The sequence below is a fragment of the Erpetoichthys calabaricus genome, chromosome 3 (assembly GCF_900747795.2).
Source record: "Erpetoichthys calabaricus chromosome 3, fErpCal1.3, whole genome shotgun sequence".
NCBI classification, from domain to species: Eukaryota; Metazoa; Chordata; class Cladistia; order Polypteriformes; family Polypteridae; genus Erpetoichthys; species Erpetoichthys calabaricus.
Genome location: NC_041396.2, coordinates 299,968,297 through 299,987,532, shown reverse-complemented (window position 1 = coordinate 299,987,532; position 19,236 = coordinate 299,968,297). Strand labels below are relative to the sequence as shown.

Below are 19,236 nucleotides of genomic sequence, written 5' to 3'. Positions count from 1 at the left end.
TTTTCAATTAAATGTCATCAGAGACACTTGCTTATTACTTTAATAATAATTTGTTTAATTTTACACGGATTAAAAACAGGACACATTCAATAATACTTGTCAATGGCAAATATAGTAATAATGACAATAACTGTAATAATTGGCAAGACATGAACTCGCATATGGCATTCTGAATTGCTGAAAATGCCCCCACTGCATTGCCAAAACAGTATTTCACAGAATCACAATAACATGTCTATAGTCTGATTCTTGTTTCTCCTCCATTGAAAGAAAGGAAGTGATGCAGCTTGCCCGTATATGTCATACTGCTGGAGATCGCAGAATAAGGAAAGTCGAGGACTTCGATCATCCAATCATATACATTTGTTTTTTCTTTTTTTAAGTTTCATAATTTTAATGTTCCCCTCCTGGCTGGATGATTCTCAGCTTCTTCCTTTTTAAGTTATCACTTTTGCTGTTATTTATTATCTGCCCTGGAGAACGAATATATAGTTCACAACAAAGGATTGCCGGAAAAATATTGCAGGCGGTCTCTGCTTAATTTCTTTTCTTTCATTCTCCGGTTTTGAAACCAAATCTTGACCTGTCGATCAGTAAGATTTAACATTCTTGACAGCTGCAGCCTTTTCTCCTTGTTTATGTAAACGTTAAAGAAAAATTCTCTTTCCAATTCTCGAATTTGGAATTTCGAATACGGACACCTCTTCTTTCTTGTTCGTGGCGCACCTTGAAATATAAGGAAATTACAGAATGACAACAAGGCTAAGAAAATAAATGAAAATGAGAACAAACAGAAAAACTGCAACAAACACAACGTTGAGAACCCACTCGTGGAAATTCAAATGCAATGTCGTAAATTCTGTTACTTTATTTAAGATGACTGTACACCGGTTTATTTCACAGACGCTTTTTATTTTAATATGAAATTAAATACAGCATGTGAGGACACGTATTTGCGATGCCTAGCCCTTTTTTTTTGGCACGTGCTTTCTCTTGAACTAGTCCTAAACAATCAGTTGAGATTGTGTAGCCAAAAACAGCCTGAAAATAAAGAGAAAAAAAATGAAATAATAGAAACAAAAAGTATCAGGCGTTTAACGATCTGGCAATAATTATTGAAATTTAGAAAATTCTCCAATCAGCAAGAAACGCAATGCAAAATATCAAGCCTGTTGCTTGTTAGTACAGAAAACATGACGCCTACAGTAATGATTATATTATTATACATGTCTGTGAACGTTATTACGAAAATGTGTAAACTTCTAGTACTACTATTACTACTTGTAGTAATGATATTAATGACATCGGCAAAACAACATGCTGTCAAAGACTTTAATAAAGTCAATGGAAAAATTAAAGACTGCCGAAATACATATTTGCTTATCGAACGATTTTTTTTTTATTACGACATAATTGTTACGCAGTTGCTTCTGTTTCATGGGCTGCTAGTGTTTTCTTTAAATGACTCCAATACGGAAACGTAATATATAATGGCCATAATATTTTTAACTATTTAACTTAAATAATCTAGTTGTGAGGTGCGTCAAAATACAAGATCAATTTCATTCAAATTAAAATTTCCTAAAGACAAGGAAACATTTACACAATAGCATAGCTCAACATCCACACCTATCATCTACGATTAATAGCATCAGTCTCTCTGTTGCAATTTGTAATAGATGTATAAAGCGAGAGTTATTTGACACATGCAAAACAGTAAGGTTTAGAGCAAAAAAGAACTGGCAGCATATTTTAGCTCTTGGGAATGTATCTAACCACTCCAGTTTGGCAACACTGTAAAACATTTTTCTTCGGCTACATTCAAAGTATCTGTTGATGTACGTACCAAGGAAAAGTGAGTGTCCTACAGAAAATTGACTTTACAAAATAACAACACATCGTTATTTTCTTGCATCGGCGTGACGTTCATTTGCAAATTGTTATCAGAGGCACAATAAAACTATTCCGAACACATGCATTCTGTTATTAGCGGTGTAAGATGATAAAAAGAAAAAAAAAACAGGAAGCCAAAAGCAGTGTTCTGCCCAATTGATTTTTACTTTCAACAGCCCAACAAGAAAATCCCTTAAAATGCCTAATGCAAGTTCATGATCAAAGTTAGTATTTCTCACAATACTGCGCTCTTAAAATTTCACAGACTCTGAGATAGTGGTGGCGGAGTATAACATCCGATTTTTTCAAAGCGCTTTCCCATCGTAAAAATTCTTCTCGTTGGAAGAAAGAGCTTTGTAGGTTATAATAAAATCCTTTGAATGCTTATAAAACTCCACATAAAATCTGACCGACAAAACATGGGGCTAGTCCCTTCACCTCTCCATTTCCAGTTGTACCTACTTGCGCTATTGTTGTTTTTTCCTGAACCGGCCTCCTTGTTGGCGGAGGAGGACCCCGAGTTGGTGCTCCCCTCGTCGTCCTCCGGGTGCGAGTGCGGGTGCGGGGGTTTGCTGGGGTCGCCCCCGTCAGGCAGAGCGCTTGTCTGGTTCTCCGACTCTAACTTGCCGGCCTCACTCTTTTGTAAACAGTTCTCCGGCTGGCTTTCGGCTCCGCAGTAGGCGTTTTCAAAAAAGCGGTCAAAGCCTTGAGGAAGGACATTGTTTTTGCCCATCCCGGAGTAGAGACCCGTGGACGGATGGCTGGAAGCGGGATGATGATGGTGGTGGCTGTACACGGTCTCGTTTTTCATTAGCATTTCCGTCATGGTGGACGGCGGAATGCATTCTCTATGCACCAAGTCTTCTGCGGAATAGCAGGATGCGTAATTGTTCCTGTGGTGCCATTTACTAGAGGGGTCCAAGCCGTACGAGACCTCTCGCACCGGCTGTACTTGAGATAAATTTGTGGAATACGGGTAGGTGATTTGACGAGATGGGGCCTGTGGCAAAAACGATGACACCGCGGAAAATTCCGGGACGTAATAGGTGCAGCTCGGAAGGTACAGATTGGAGGTACACCCGCCTCTGTCCCCAAACTCAGCAGTCCGTTCTTTACGCGTTTGTGAGCAGAAGTTGCTCAGATTCACCGAGTTAAACATCTTTCTTCCTTTCTCGCCGTATAGATAGATGTTTTGGATCCAAACTGCAGAGGGGGAAAATTTGGGAAGGCGAGATGACGCGCTATCCGTCTAAGTCGCTCTGAAACACGTGATCGAAAGTAGATATTGTCATATATCAATTTGGAGCACTTAGATGCGTAGGAGTGGTTCACTTAGGTAAGATCTCAAAGGTTCAAACGATTGGTTTCAAAACACCGCAGGAACATTATGAAAATCAATAGCAGATTTCTCTTCATTTTCTTAGGCACTCCCCTTGCGAGCGCAAAGAGCGATGTTAGAAAAAGCAGAAAAAAGCATAACTCTGAAAACCCCCCTTTGGAGAAGCAGTCGCCAATGGCCTGTGGATCAAGAACTTGACTTTAAATACTTACTTTTTACTAGCGTATTGCATACATTTATAAAATCATATTTTGTGAATAATGTTGGCTTAATCAAAACTTGCATATTGCAAAAGTATAGTAACAACAGGAAGAACAACCAAAAAGAAAATATATAGTCGGACAGACAGACAGACAGACAGACAGACAGACAGACAGACAGATAGATAGATAGATAGATAGATAGATAGATAGATAGATAGATAGATAGATAGATGTGAAAGACACTATATAATACAAAGCAATGGAATATGCCATACAACAGATAGATAGATAGATAGATAGATAGATAGATAGATAGATAGATAGATAGATAGATAGATAGATAGATGTGAAAGACACTATATAATACAAAGCAATGGAATATGCCATACAACAGATAGATAGATAGATAGATAGATAGATAGATAGATAGATAGATAGATAGATAGATAGATAGAAATTTCAAAGACAGTTTTGTAGCTCATATTTTTAATTTCTTCCGCTAAGTAAAACACGACTTTATGTTCATCATCTTGATACAGAATTAAGGAAGAAATGGAAAAAAAGAGAAAAAATAGTACTATTAAGAAGAATAATTTCAACGCCGGAAGCATAATAGAGAACCAAAATACTACAATATTTCAAACTATAAATAAATTGCGAATATGAATATTTCTTACAGCAATTCTAATTATGTAACCCTGAAAAACATTGACTGAATAATACATGTCTATATGTATATTTTCTTATTCATTGGTAAATGTTTGCAACGAACAGAACATATATTATTTAGTTGAAAAATATTGAACAGATTAAAAAAAAAATGAAATAAATAAAGTAGATTGTTCTCGTTAAACTTTTCAACGTTATCTTGTTCTAAATCATTCTTGCACACACATAGACATGTGTGTATATATATTATATATATATATATATATATATATATATATATATATATATATATATGTGTGTGTGTGTGTGTGTCCAATCTGTTTTTTATATATATTATTAGGTCAATATTAAAAAAATTGAGATATTTACATTAATTCAGATATCATATAGATACTTCAATCCGTTAATATATATAAAATACTGTAACTGTGGGAAGAAAATATTCTACAATTAAACACTGAATCTGTCATGCAAAAAAAAATTCGCAAAAACATATGCGTGTATAAATATTTACTTACAGAGAAAATAAAGTATGTTTAAAAATGTGTGTATGATAAATTAATTCACTTAGGCAGTTTCTTACGAAAATGTTTTGTTTTGAATGATTTCGACGTAAATTAATACAGATGAGATAGATAGATAGATAGATAGATAGATAGATAGATAGATAGATAGATAGATAGATAGATAGATAGATAGATCGGTTTCTAAACGTACTGACGTATTCAAATATTGTCAATGGCGTTTCTATACTTCATTCATTTGCATATTTTTCTTAGGTTTTAAACGTGAAATCTTGATTAAGTGCAAAACACCTATTCTATAACTTTGAATGCCTAACTCATTGTCCGTCAATTAGCACTAAAGTTATTGAAAACAGAGTTCAGTAAAAATGACTTTACAGTGTAAATTAAAGAAAGAAAAAGGAAATACATTTTTTTTTAGTCGTTAATACGTTGCATACATCATCTTTCTTCAACATAATACATACTGTAACTACAGCATATTCATTTGTCATTTTTTGTATGTTATAGTTCCATGTATTTCTTCATAGTTTTTTCAAAAATTAATAAATTCTAAAGCTGTAGAAGTGCACATAATTGTTTTACACTTCAAGTTAAAACTTTGAATTTGTTGAAGAAAAAAAAAACTTGTGTGTACTTAAAAGAAAGAAGTGCACTCTTAGAAATTGAAAGATGAAAGAACAGATGAATTATGATTTTAGACACAGCTGGTATAATTTCTTTAGAGCATTTGAAATTTGTTTAATCTGACAGTGAAATATTAAATACTAAAATATATCATGAGACGCTTTTAAAAATACATTTGGCGGCTTCATTTGTGTTTCACAGTAGCTAAGAGTGGGGGGATGTAAAGACAGAATAAGACATAACAACTGTATGTATGTGAACGCTCAAGTTAGATTCAGGACGTCGATTGTTAAAAAAAATACTAATTAAAGAAGAAACTATTGTTTTCATTGAAATTTAAAATTCTGATACTTATCACGTAAGCGTTTCATTTTATTTAGGTAATTTTGAAGCAATTAATGGATCCCGAGAACAATTCACTGTAGAATCAGGTTTTACAGTTTTGGACATTTTAAAGAGAATTCTGCTTTGCTGACTTTGGTTTCTTCTTGACCAAATTGCTCCGAATTGCATTGCGCATGATATCATAAACCCGTACTTGTCTAAATGAATTTTTGATAAACCTGATTAACTGATGCTCCCGAAAATATAGCATTTCTCCCGTGATAGTCCATCAGGTTTTCCTAGTACATTGCTCTGGGGCAAACTTTTAATTAAAATGTCAGTGGACCTTTTACTTGACTCTTTATAGACCTATATTAATAAGAAGTAAAACTAATAAGACTGATGATTGTTTATGAGCCTAATTATTTCCCAGACTTTCTCTTCATTAAAATCCTATATGACAGGAAATCAAATCCTACTACAGTCATAACGCACGCTTGTGTAGTTCTACTTACAAACATCTCTCACGTGGTCACCTGCCTCAGCGAAGGTGAGGATTCACCATGTCATTTATTTGTCATTTTCTGTAAGCGAAACAATGTAAGAATAAAAGGTATAAACTCTATAAAACCTCCTTTAAAAATCATCATTTTAATGGTCGCCTCCACAAGAACCAAAACAAGCCTAAAAACAACTTATAAGAAAATGTTCATCTTATTCTTTTCGGAACCTGGTTGCTAACAGAAATGCTTTGCTGATAGAGTCTAAGTTATTAGGATCCCTGCCTTCAAGTACAAAGAAACCAGACAGCTGCAGAGACACAGCCCTTGAATTTGACCACAAAAGTCCATTCCTCGACCACCATAAACGTCTAATGACGGCTGCAAAGTCTAAATGCTTTTGTTCCAGAGAAAAAAAGAAGAAATGTCAGAAAAAAAAGATCGAAAGATTTGTGGGAAGAAAATGTTCAAAATTTGGAATTAATACATTAAAACTGTAATGCAAAAAGAACATTCACATTTGCATGTTTAAATGTGTACTTGCAGAGAAATTAGATCACGTATAAAATTCAGCATCATGACTAATGAATTCACTTATGAATTTTCTTAGAAAATCATTTTCTGCCGCACGCTTTGAAGACAAATGAAAACATAAGAGAGACTAAATAGATAGATAGATAGATAGATAGATAGATAGATAGATAGATAGATAGATAGATAGATAGATAGATAGATAGATGTGAATGGCACTACGTAATAGATAGATAGATAGATAGATAGATAGATAGATAGATAGATAGATAGATAGATAGATAGATAGATAGATAGATAGATAGAATTGACTTTTAACTCAAATGGCGATTTATTTATTGACTTGTCGAGGAAACACGTCTTCTAAAAGGAAGACTGCCATGTCTTCAGCTGCACAACAAAATAAGGCATAAAATCATCTTATTTGCGTTTGATGTGTTTTTGTAAGCCGTTTGCAGCTGCAGCGCTGCTTTATTCAATATTTAAGAGAAGATTATCGTGTAAATAATCTGTTATACATTTATTTTCCTGACATACTTCTGGGCATTTATCATAGTTGGATATATTTAACACGTGTCATTTGCGCAAGTCTTTCTTAAAGCAATTATCACGTATCTTTTAAATATCTTAATATATTTAGTTTCCATCATTTAAATACTGCATCACCGAGTAATTACTTTAAGAGAAAAATGCACCATGTTGTAAATATTTGCAATTCTGTACATGTAAACAACTAGGTTGCGCCCAGCAGCTCAGAGGTTTTATGACTTTTGTCTGTGGAATCCAAGCAACGAGTTACTCCTCCTACGTTATAATTAAGACACATAACTCTCCGAAATATTTGACTTAGTAAGAATTTCTAGTGCGAAAATTCCTTTAAGGTATCAGGAATCTTCTAAAGCCTGCAATTCTTGATCCATCGTTCAAGTAGAACAGGATGTGGCATCAGCTGCACATGTAGGGCGATTGTGTAATAATATTATTGTCCCCTTATGGCTTAGATAAATTTAATTGGATGTTAGCTTGTCTATTAAACTCGGATGCATGAGCTGTGAACATTTTCAAAGGACCGATTTATGCTTATCCAAAGGCTTCGGCTCATGTCGGGTGTACTGTGGCTTTCTCTCTCAAATAAGGAATTGAAACTTGTTAACTTTGTTGTGAGAATTTGGATCTATCTATCTATCTATCTATCTATCTATCTATCTATCTATCTATCTATCTACAACAGAAGTTAAATATAGATTGAGTGAAGGGTCTCTGTTTCACTTTGCCGGTACACCAGAAATGTAAAGAGATCTGTACGATATATGAACAAAGTTTATAAATCGGCAGATTTCTACTTTAACACTTTCACTGCAGATGTGGCTGAAGACTTACTTTCACAAATGACTCAGACACGCTTACTGGAATAAATAAAATCATACAATTTATTTATAACATAATGATAATGTAGAAAAGGGATAGATAGATAGATAGATAGATAGATAGATAGATAGATAGATAGATAGATAGATAGATAGATAGATAGATATTCATATGAGGAATTTTTTAAAAGATGAAAATTTGCATTATAAAAATAGATAGCTTGAATTTTATTAACACAGAATAAAAAAATGTTCTTTCAGTGAGATGCCTTCAGTTTAATTTCTGATCGGCAAACTTGTTCTTTGCACTCACACTGAAACTTATTTAGACATATCTGAAAATAAACGCAAATTTAGAAACCGCAGACGGACTTTTTTGCTGCTCTTATCAGCATGCAGATTTGTAAGAAAAATTCGTGGGTGGTAGAGTTTAGAGCTCAGTATGCAAAAATCAATAAATGGATTTAAACATATGGAAATCGAGAAGGGGGAAAAGAGTCGAGTTTCCACATCACACCAAGCTGGCAATTTTCCTTAAACCAAAGCGTTTTTTAACAGGTTTAGCTGGACTGTACTCTGATCAATTCATTCTTTTTACATCCTGCCATTCCAGTCAGTTTGAATTTGTACATCCATATAGGCACCGTGTGACTGTATATTACCAAATAACACATATAAAGCTTTGGCTGAAAGGGAAACCTTTAAAATGCGACAGCTGCCACATTTGAAATCAGATCACAGATCCTGTAATAGCTCCAGACATCATCACAATTTTTTATTGAAACTTCTGAGTTACCATAGATTGTTAAAAAAGGGAAAAAAGGCATTAACTGCCTTTCAATTTAGTAAACCTCTGCTATGCTGTGCAGTCATTGCAGTCTGTAATGATGAGAAAGACAAACATAACTAATCCATATTGTATATAGGAAACACTGGCACATGCAGTTATCTACACACTCGAAGAATACTTTCCGACTTGTATTACAAAATATTTTTTTCCCCAAATTACTGATTTGTGTGTGTATGTGTCATGAGTGCCGGTGGATATACGGATACATTATAATGGATTCTTCCCCATGTGTCCTTTACATTTTTCAAACGCAGTTTTCTGATTTAAGAATATATGCATTACCTCCAAGTTACAAAGATGCATCACGACGCTGCAACTTAAAACTTGTTCTATATGGCAGGCAGGCAGGCAGGCAGGCAGACAGACAGACAGACAGACAGACAGACAGACAGACAGATAGATAGATAGATATGAATGTGACAGATAATTTTAGAAAAACCTTTATTTACCATTATATTACAAACAAGTCGCAAATGATTGTAAGTTTTTATTAAGGCATTACAAATTTGACATGAATAATTTTATTTTCATTGGAACATAAAACATCATTATTTTCTCGAAATTCTTCAGCCTAATTTGTCATTTTACAATACACAAATTCCGCTTTCTGTCTGCTATGGATTAGCACCAGTGGTTTGCGTGCCATCTTATTATGCCTTGATTTCAAAATCGCCACCTAGCATGACCTAGGAAAGTTCTTAGCAGACATTTCTTAGACAGGATAGATAGATAGATAGATAGATAGATAGATAGATAGATAGATAGATAGATAGATAGATAGATAGATAGATAGATAGATAGATATTAAAGGCACTATATAACTGATAGATAGATAGATAGATAGATAGATAGATAGATAGATAGATAGATAGATAGATAGATAGATAGATAGATAGATAGATAGATATTAAAGGCACTATATAGATAGATAGATAGATAGATAGATAGATAGATAGATAGATAGATAGATAGATAGATATTAAAGGCACTATATAACTGATAGATAGATAGATAGATAGATAGATAGATAGATAGATAGATAGATAGATAGATAGATAGATAGATAGATAGATAGATATTAAAGGCACTATATAACTGATAGATAGATAGATAGATAGATAGATAGATAGATAGATAGATAGATAGATAGATAGATAGATAGATAGATAGATAGATATTAAAGGCACTATATAACTGATATATAGATAGATAGATAGATAGATAGATAGATAGATAGATAGATAGATAGATAGATAGATAGATAGATAGATAGATAGATAGATAATGCATTGTATTTATAGGGCACTTTACATTAGTAGTAAATCTCAAAGTGATAGATAGATAGATAGATAGATAGATAGATAGATAGATAGATAGATAGATAGATAGATAGATAGATAGATAGATAGATAGATAGATAGATAGATAGATAGATAAGGCACTATATAACTGATAGATAGATAGATAGATAGATAGATAGATAGATAGATAGATAGATAGATAGATAGATAGATAGATAGATATTAAAGGCACTATATAACTGATAGATAGATAGATAGATAGATAGATAGATAGATAGATAGATAGATAGATAGATAGATAGATAGATAGATAGATAGATAATGCATTTTATTTATAGGGCACTTTACATTAGTAGTAAATCTCAAAGTGATAGATAGATAGATAGATAGATAGATAGATAGATAGATAGATAGATAGATAGATAGATAGATAGATAGATAGATAGATAGATTTTTTTCCCTGCAACTTTGTTTGATAGGATTATTTCCATTAATGCATTTCCCAAACCTGCATATTCCAAGATCGTGGGAAGTCTTACATTTACGCAGTTTAAAAAATTTCATATTTTCCTATGTATACTTATCCTTCTTCCATGGCATTTATACATGTTTAATCGTTGGTTAAATTCTTGTTCGTTTTATGTTTTTACTTGTAATTTGCTATTAATTTTTTTACAAACTTGTAATGCGCCTTGACCTACACGTTCAGATAGATAGATGGATAGATTGACAGCAGTTTATTTTCCCAGTTTATTTGTATGAAAATGTGCTGTATCAGTAAATACATTTTGTTTGTTGATAATGGATTACTATGTAAATATCTGACAGATTCATATAAATTGGCTTATATTGTAACCGACGACCATGTCAAACTCAACATGGAAGGAAGGATACTTGGATACTTTTAAAAGGTGGTGTCGAAAGAAATTAACTTGTGGAATGAATTACTGATTAAATTTATCTAGATCTTCATACTTGTAGATTTTAATGTACGACAGTATCCTTGTTCGAGTATAAAATCAGAAACGTACTTCTTCAAATATGCTGTTTTAAAAGTACGGACTATAAACAAATTCTTCACCTTCAGTCTGTCTGTGGATTATGGAGAGACAACATGCAGTTTAAAATGATATAAAAGTTTGTATTATCACTGAGACGTGTGTCTCGGTAGCTTTAATAATGTAACACTCGGTTAACAGATGAATGCATAACTGTGTCTAGCACACTTATTAAACGTTTAAATTGTAAGTCTGAAATGCAACACTCAGTCTTATCTCCATAAACTAGACGTGATTTTCTAAATGTGTCCACACCACACTAAATACACGGTGCCGTTAAAAGTAAGCATGAGGCCTTGCTATATGACAGAAATAACATTTCAAAAATAAAGAATAATGTTTTATAGTGCCGTGTAAATAATTCGTAGTCTCAGAGGCAATCTAGTCTTTTTCACAAACACGTGACTTAAATTAACAGTGCATTTATTGTTACAGTTATGTGTGTTTAGCCAAAAATCATTGGGCTTAATTGATCAGGATTTTCTTTTTTACTCATCGGCATATATTAGGACAAAAGTTGCATCTGCAGATCGTATCTCCACACACCTTTGAACGACCGTGAGGTATTTTTGGCCATATCTGGTATAAGTGCAGTACGTAAATTTTGCCACAAATTATTATTATTACAAATAGGAGAAGGATTAATTACGTGTTAATTTAGCATATTACAAATCTGCACTGTTTCAAATGCCATTCTGTAGTACAGTGGTTTAAAGTCACAAAAGGTGCCCTAATTTCATTATAAACTAAGCTTCTTTTATTAACATTGTATCTTACAAAAATAGCACCACACATTCCTTTAAATATTTGTGTAAGATGGCTGCAATAAAAATCCTGAAAAAAATTCCTCAACCTACTAAGCAAGGCTAAAAACGTTGCTTTTTTCAAATAATTCCAGAAGGTCTCTCTTAAATGAACACATCGGAAAAGGGCCTCACACATGTCGACTTAATCAAACACTGCGATGAAGCTCCCGGTTTGAAATCAATCCGCGTTAATGTCCTTAAGATGTTCCTTCTAAAAGTAACATCACCCTAAACCTCATAGACAACACTTAACAAGGCACTTCATGTCAGTCCACTTCCCCCCCCCACCTTTTTTTCAAAAATAATTCTGTTATAAATGGCTGAAGTCGGCGGATATGCGCTAACTATCACAATGTTAAACAGATTTATGAGGTAGGAAATAGTTCCCCGGTTTTCTTACCAAATATGTTGGTTTGTTTCCTACGGCACTCGGTCGTGATAAAACATTAAGCCTAATTGAGGCTGTCTTTTAATTTCCTTTCCAAGTCAGACTCTGTGGCGTTTTAATATAGCTGAGAAGATACGAGTTTGAAGCGGTAGCCTCCCGCGTTATGCTTCCCTATACTTCAGATGTTGATCTAATAATTCTTAAACATGTCTTTTGTTTTGGTCACTAAACGATCAATTTGTTGACCGCAAATGCTTTGAGAAAAATAAAAAAAAGAAATACAAGAATGCGGAGATTGTTGTTTCAAAACAATGAAAATGGTGGACATTGACTGGCCATCTTAGGTGCTAACTTGACCTTCACTTTGCATTGAGCCACGCCCCTCCAGACAGACAGCACTAAACAGTGGTAGACTAGGAGGAAGGCGGAGGGGGATGGGGGCAATACGGAAAGTACGCGGGACAGCTATCTTTGAGTGTATAATTCGTATAAAAGCTTAAAATAATTAAATTCACAAAATACTAATGACAGAACTATGACTGCTATCTTTTTAAATGTTTAGAGATTTCCTGTTGTTGTTGTTTATTTTGTATGGCAATTAAGTCCCTTGTCTAAAATCAGTAAGGAAAGTTCCCTAAAATGGACTCTTTCTAATTCCGTTTTCCCAGTTCTTTGGAGAAATATTTCAGTAAAATGATGAAGTTAGAGCGCTTTCAAATTGAACCTCTGATTATGAAAAACAAAAAAAAACAAACAAGCAAAAAGTTAAGTATATTAGCTTAATACCCGATCATAACGGCCAGGCAGTGTCTTCCATTACACTACAAAAGAAACAACACAAGTCTTCCTTCTGTTCTGCATTTAGTTGATGATCTTTCCAAGTGGAATTCAAAGTCTGAATTTTTGTAATGGAGCGGTGTAATCCAAAATTGAATACGCAAAGATAGAAACTGCCAGATGTCGTTCGTTTTCATATACGAGACATTGGTAAGAAATTCTTAGGGTGTTTTTAATGACAAATCATATTTAACTAAATAAAAACTTAGCACGACAAAACTGAAGAGTATTTATTCACATCCCGAGTCCAACCACGAATGAACCCTCACTGTCTCCATTGGAACGGCGCGCCCATGCGGGTCCGGTGGGCGAAGGGGCCCTTGAAGGACCACCAGTCCTTATTAATTTCATATCACTGTGTTCAACGTGGCTTAATATCTGATCACACCCAAGCGAATGGAAAACAGCGGAAAACAGTTGATACTAACTGCGCAATTTGAAACCGAAAAGTGGCCAACGATACAAGAGTGAGTATAATTGAATGTATGGCATTTCTTACGTTTTAGTAATTAAGATATATTCCGTCTGTGTTGTTTCTCAGCCATTTAATTATGCGATTGTTAAAAATTTTGAAACAGTAATAAACTTAAGCAAATTATAGCGTATTTTCTTCTCGGTTACCCGAATCTATTAAAAAATGACAAAACTGATTTGGAATATGAGATCAAAATATATGGAGATCATCAGGTTTGTTGTGTTAAAAACTTGAAATCTAATGTGTCTAAATGTTTAGCTAGATGTGGAAACATGCACTTTCTTCAAATAAATTGCACTGTGCAAGAGACTAGCAAATGGACATTTTAACACTTACGGCACAGTTTTAAATTTGAATTCTTTCACTTTTTGTTTTTTAAACCTTTTAATAAAACAGCATGTTAATATTGATTTTTACCATTTAAAACAAGTAAAAAATTAAATAAATAAACAGAGAACTGTTAACTCTTTAGTACACGGATGTGCCTTAGTGGTTCTTCAGAGCGATGCCACAGGGGAACCATTTTTGGTCCTCAAAAGTACCATCCGCATGACGAACCCAGCAAAAAAAAAAAAAAAAAAAACTTTTATTTAGGTACATAATATAACAGTAATAACAGATTTATGAAATAACGATGGGTTCGTGATTTTGAAAGGACTCTTGCTGCTCATACAATGAGAATCATCACTTGTAAGTTCCATGTGTTTGTCTATTGCAGCACCTTCATTTATCTATAGAGTGCCTTTCATATCTATCTATCTATCTATCTATCTATCTATCTATCTATCTATCTATCTATGTTACAGCCTCCATAACCATGACAGGATAGTAACAAGGAGTTTCTGATTTTAGAAGGACTCACTGCACACAACCACAAAGGTTCAGTTGCGGTTTTCTTGATCTAATATCTGTATCATGTAGCATATACTAAACATTAAAATATTGTTTTGTCCACTTATTAGAACCTTTTCAAAGCCCAAAGGTCCAACTTCACATGGAAAAGAAGCCTTCCCAGAATTAAACCACGTGAAGTGGTTATTTAAATCGGTAATAGCTTCCATAATGCATAGATAATAACAGATTTGTGAAATGCCGATTGTCAAGCAGTGATTCTACGAGGAACCACACAACACCGTGAAGATCAATTTTAAAACGAGTATAGGAGATGAGCACGATATTTTTTTAGTCAGAAATGTTGAAGTTAAAAATAAAACATGTTTTCCTTTGATTAAAATATTAATTGTTGATATAAGCTTGTAAGTTACACTTGTAATTATAGTTCCATTAGTGTATATAATCACTCGAATGAACACAGACAAAAACATAGATTAACACAATTTTACTGTGTGATAAATTCAAGTGCTACAGACTTTATTTTATATTTTTAGTGTAGAATTAAATATTTTCCAGAATTTTCATCGAAGATTTTTAGTATATTCAATAAGGTCGATATACTTAAGCAAAGGACTGAAATTAAAATATTGTAGCGTGTATCACTTATTATCTGCAGTGCCGTTGAACAAAAATCCTTCAACTCATCCATTCATTAACCTGCCAAATAAAATTTTAAGGTCTCTTGTATACCTATCCACGTCCACAATCGGGCCACAGTGGTTCTTCAGAGCGATGTCGTAGGTGAATCATCACTGGTTTCCAATAGAATCATCCAAATTAAGTATACAGTAAGAACCCTTTTATTTAAGCCAGCAATTAGCTTCCTTAACGTATAGATAATAACAGATTTCTGAAATGCCGATGGATTCGTGGTTTTAAAGGGACTCTTGCTGCATAGCCTACACTAACAAGAACCATCCACATGATGATCCCAGGGATATCTATCTATCTATCTATCTATCTATCTATCTATCTATCTATCTATCTATCTATCTATCTATCTATCTCAGTAATAGCTTCCATAAATAACCACGAACAGATGATAAGAGATTTGTAAAGTATAGAGTTCCTGATTTTAAAAGACTCTCGCTACCTACAGTAACACAGGGTACGTTCAGGTTTTCTTGATCAGTAAAATTTGTGTGTTTCCCACAGTAGGAGCCCTTTCAAAGCCCATAGAACCTTTTTCATTTGCAAAGAACTTTTCCCAGAATTAAATGGTTATTTGTCAAGCACTCGTTCTACGAGGAACTACACTACCCTGGTAAATTGGCACTGAATAACACTTCTTTTTTTTTTAAAGTGTATAAGATTTTCAGAACAAACAAACAGTATTGAGAATAAAAGATTAAACGACTACGTTTTGCAGTTCTTTTAAATCGGACCCATTAAATAACAATGAAGTACGGAGAAGTTAAAGTGTTTTATGCTAAAATCGGTAAATTTGCAATGTCTTCTCCAATCAGAAAGATTTAATCAAACGCTTAAGTTAAAGATCATCGACCGCAGAGAAGATGTTATAACCGAGCGCAGATAACATATTAAACGATTAGGGGGGATTTATTTCTTTGGGTGTTGTTTAATTGTTTTTATGGTTCGCAAGCGTCAACTGCGATTAATACAGAGGGGTAAAATGCATCCTTTAAGCTGCGTTCTCCCATACGACCGTTAAATACAGCTAGTGAAATGAGCACGTTTTTGAAATTACATTTAAAATCAGGTGGGGAGAATGCAGTCCGGAATGAAGATGGACATGACACCGTGTTCTTATTTAAAATGCTTGTTTTTGTCCGTAAAAACAAACATGGACAAAGCACTACACTGATTTTAATCCCATAACTTCATTTTTTCCCCTTCACTAAATCTCTTACATGCATTTACAGCCACAGAACGATCACGGCAAAAGCCGAACGGCATAAACCCTGCACGGACCGAAGTAAAACGGGGGTAAAACAAAATCAATGTACTTATTTTTTCAAGTCAGTTTTCAGGAGCCACAATAAAACTTACTCAAATGCCAAATCTAATGTGTGACCTATATAGTCCCCAGGTGCAAAGCTCACCCAAAATGCCACCAGCCAGGCAGCAAACGTCGGAGGCGCACTTCACGCACAGCTCTTCCTTGCTACACTTTGGAGTGGCTGTTTGAAGAACTCTTCACAGTATTATAGGAAAAGTTCCTTAGCCATTAAAAAGCCAATCTTACAAAGTTACTGTTCAAGCAACATGAGTGTTTGCTTAATTTAAATCGAATGTTGGTCTAGCCTAGCTACATAAGTAACGAAAGATTCTGATTTATTCCCTGAAAGTTAACTTAATTCTCTGGTTTATTTCTGGTACGACAATAAAATGACCTCAGATTGTCAAACAGACATATAGAAAAGTGAACTCTTAGGTAGATTAGATTGGAAGGCATAGAGGCATATTGTTTTTGACGGTATGGTCCTGATGTATGTCAGATGTGAAATAAGATGCTTAACCCTTACACAGAAACATCCTAGACAAAACTTTTCAGTTTTTGTTTGCTTTTAATTTCATAAAAAAGACACTTAGACTGTGGACTTTTTTAATGTAAACGTCACACTTAATGCAGAAACCTTTGCAGCAGCCAAATGTGGAATATTTTGTAAACCCTTGACACAGGCAGTTTCAACTATTTTGAAGGCACACCGACATAAGAAACTGAGAAAATTCATGGTATTTGAATGCATTAATGAAAAGCTTATTGATTTGAAATCCAAAAATCATGCTTTGATAAGAAAAGATACGATTTCACTGAAAAAAAATATGCAATTTCATGAATCTCTGATGTGTTTATTGCCAAAGAAGACGTGCGTAATTTTGCAGTTTTTGCCAAAAGCAAAACAACATTTTTCAGAAATATTTACAATTGTGGCATGTCCTCAGTAGGTACATCTCCATTAAAAGTGTAGACGGGGTAAAGCAAAACAAATGTATTTCTTTCCCCAACTCAAATTAAAGCAACCCTTTAGAAATGTACTCACAGGCCAAATCAATGGGTGGCCCTGTCCCCAGGCACAGAGCTCATTCAAAATGCCACCAACCAGGCAGCAAATGCTGGAGGTACACTTTACGCATGATTCTTGTTTATTTGTTACGGCTTTCAGAAGAACTCTAAAATGTACTACAGCAAAATTTCCTTGCTCACTATTTTGAAAAGACAGTGATATAAACAAGTGGGAAAATTTGTGGTATAGGAATTTATTAATGAAAAGAATTGTGGTACAAGAACAGTTTGAATTAGAAAGTCACGTATTGATAAGAAAAGGCCGGATTTCACTTAAAAAAAAAAAGATGACATGCAATTTCATGTACCCCTGATGTGTTTATTGCAAAACATTTGTGGAATTGGAATATATGAATGAAAAGTTTTGTGGTGTGAGAAGAATTTGAATCAAGTACTTCTGACACGTTTACGGCAAAAGATGAAGCTTAATTTCGCACATTTCACTAACAGTGAAAAGACAGTTTTCATAAACGTTTATGAAAATTGTTGCCCAATTTTTCCCTCAGGACGTGTATCACAGCAGAACAGAAAAAAGTCAGAAACACACAACGTTGCTGTAATGAAGGACAGACATTTTGGAAAGAAATTATGGTGAATGATTTAGGCCGAAAAAGCTGACAAGAGTAATTATTTAATATTTTTCATTTTGATGAACAACAAGGCACGTAGCGCTGAGTCCTGGTGGGTCCAGTGGGGTAAGTTTGGGTCATTAGGTCCTTCTCCACTGCAGGAACTTATTTCACGAACCAGGGACTTTTTAGAAGCTTAGGAACTTTTATAGCATTCCCACAATGGGAACTCTGGCCATTTGTAGTTCCTGATACTTTTTTTTGATCATTCTCCAGGGTATGTACTTTTCATTTAACCAGGAAATGGCTTGTGATGATTGGTTGACCCCCAGCACTGGTGCCATCTTCCAAATCTGTTAGAAGTTTTGACTTTGGAGAGTTATCAGTGAAGACAGAGCACCGCACTTCACGCCACATTCCTTTTCAATGCCACCTCCATGGTGAGTCCTTCCATGCCCCTCATCCAAGCAATAATCTCCCCCGTAAAACTGCGATGGCTTCAAAACAATAAGGTGTTTGGGGGTCAGTGTGCCACAACACTCTTCTTTGCATGAAGATTACAGTTCCTGTTGCGTGGTGGGAACACAACACACAGAAATGACCAGGGACCACCAGGGACCCAGGGGGTTTGCATTGTACAGGAACTCATTACTTCCTGTTGTGGCCAGGATGCCCCTTCAGGATATGTTCAGGGGGAGCAGCCATGGACTTCACAATACCTCCCCCTGGACGTTAGATGGCAACCCCCCTTGGTTGGAACGGTGCCCTGGTTTCCCGCAGGGCTCCATGGGAACTGGAGTTAGGGGCAGCCTTGGTGGGCCCTACAGGCACCGCCAGGGGGTACTACAGTTGGGACTCTTGAGCCTGAGTCGGGAGGAGGAGGACTACACTTGCCGGGAGCAGTGGTGGTGCAAATACTGTGTGTGTTTTATTGTGGTCTGCTTTGGAACTGTGTCGTGCCTGTGGGACACAGGGGAAGACGTGCCCCACAGGTGAAGAAAAATAAAAGTTTATTTTGATTTATTTTAATGTGCCTCCGTTGTGAGTCTGTGT

At 34.9% G+C, this 19,236-nt stretch overlaps 1 protein-coding gene across 1 annotated transcript; it reads right to left on the bottom strand.

The window, feature by feature from the left end:
- Positions 1 to 362: 362 nt before the first annotated feature.
- On the bottom strand, positions 363 to 3,081 carry hoxc11a (homeobox C11a). Its single transcript, XM_028796239.2, has 2 exons — positions 2,356 to 3,081; positions 363 to 726 (listed from the first exon to the last, which is right to left on the bottom strand). Exons 1-2 carry the CDS (start codon positions 3,050 to 3,052, stop codon positions 494 to 496), a joined length of 930 nt encoding a protein of 309 aa, XP_028652072.2. The 5' UTR covers positions 3,053 to 3,081; the 3' UTR covers positions 363 to 493.
- Between the last annotated feature and the right edge of the window lie 16,155 nt (positions 3,082 to 19,236).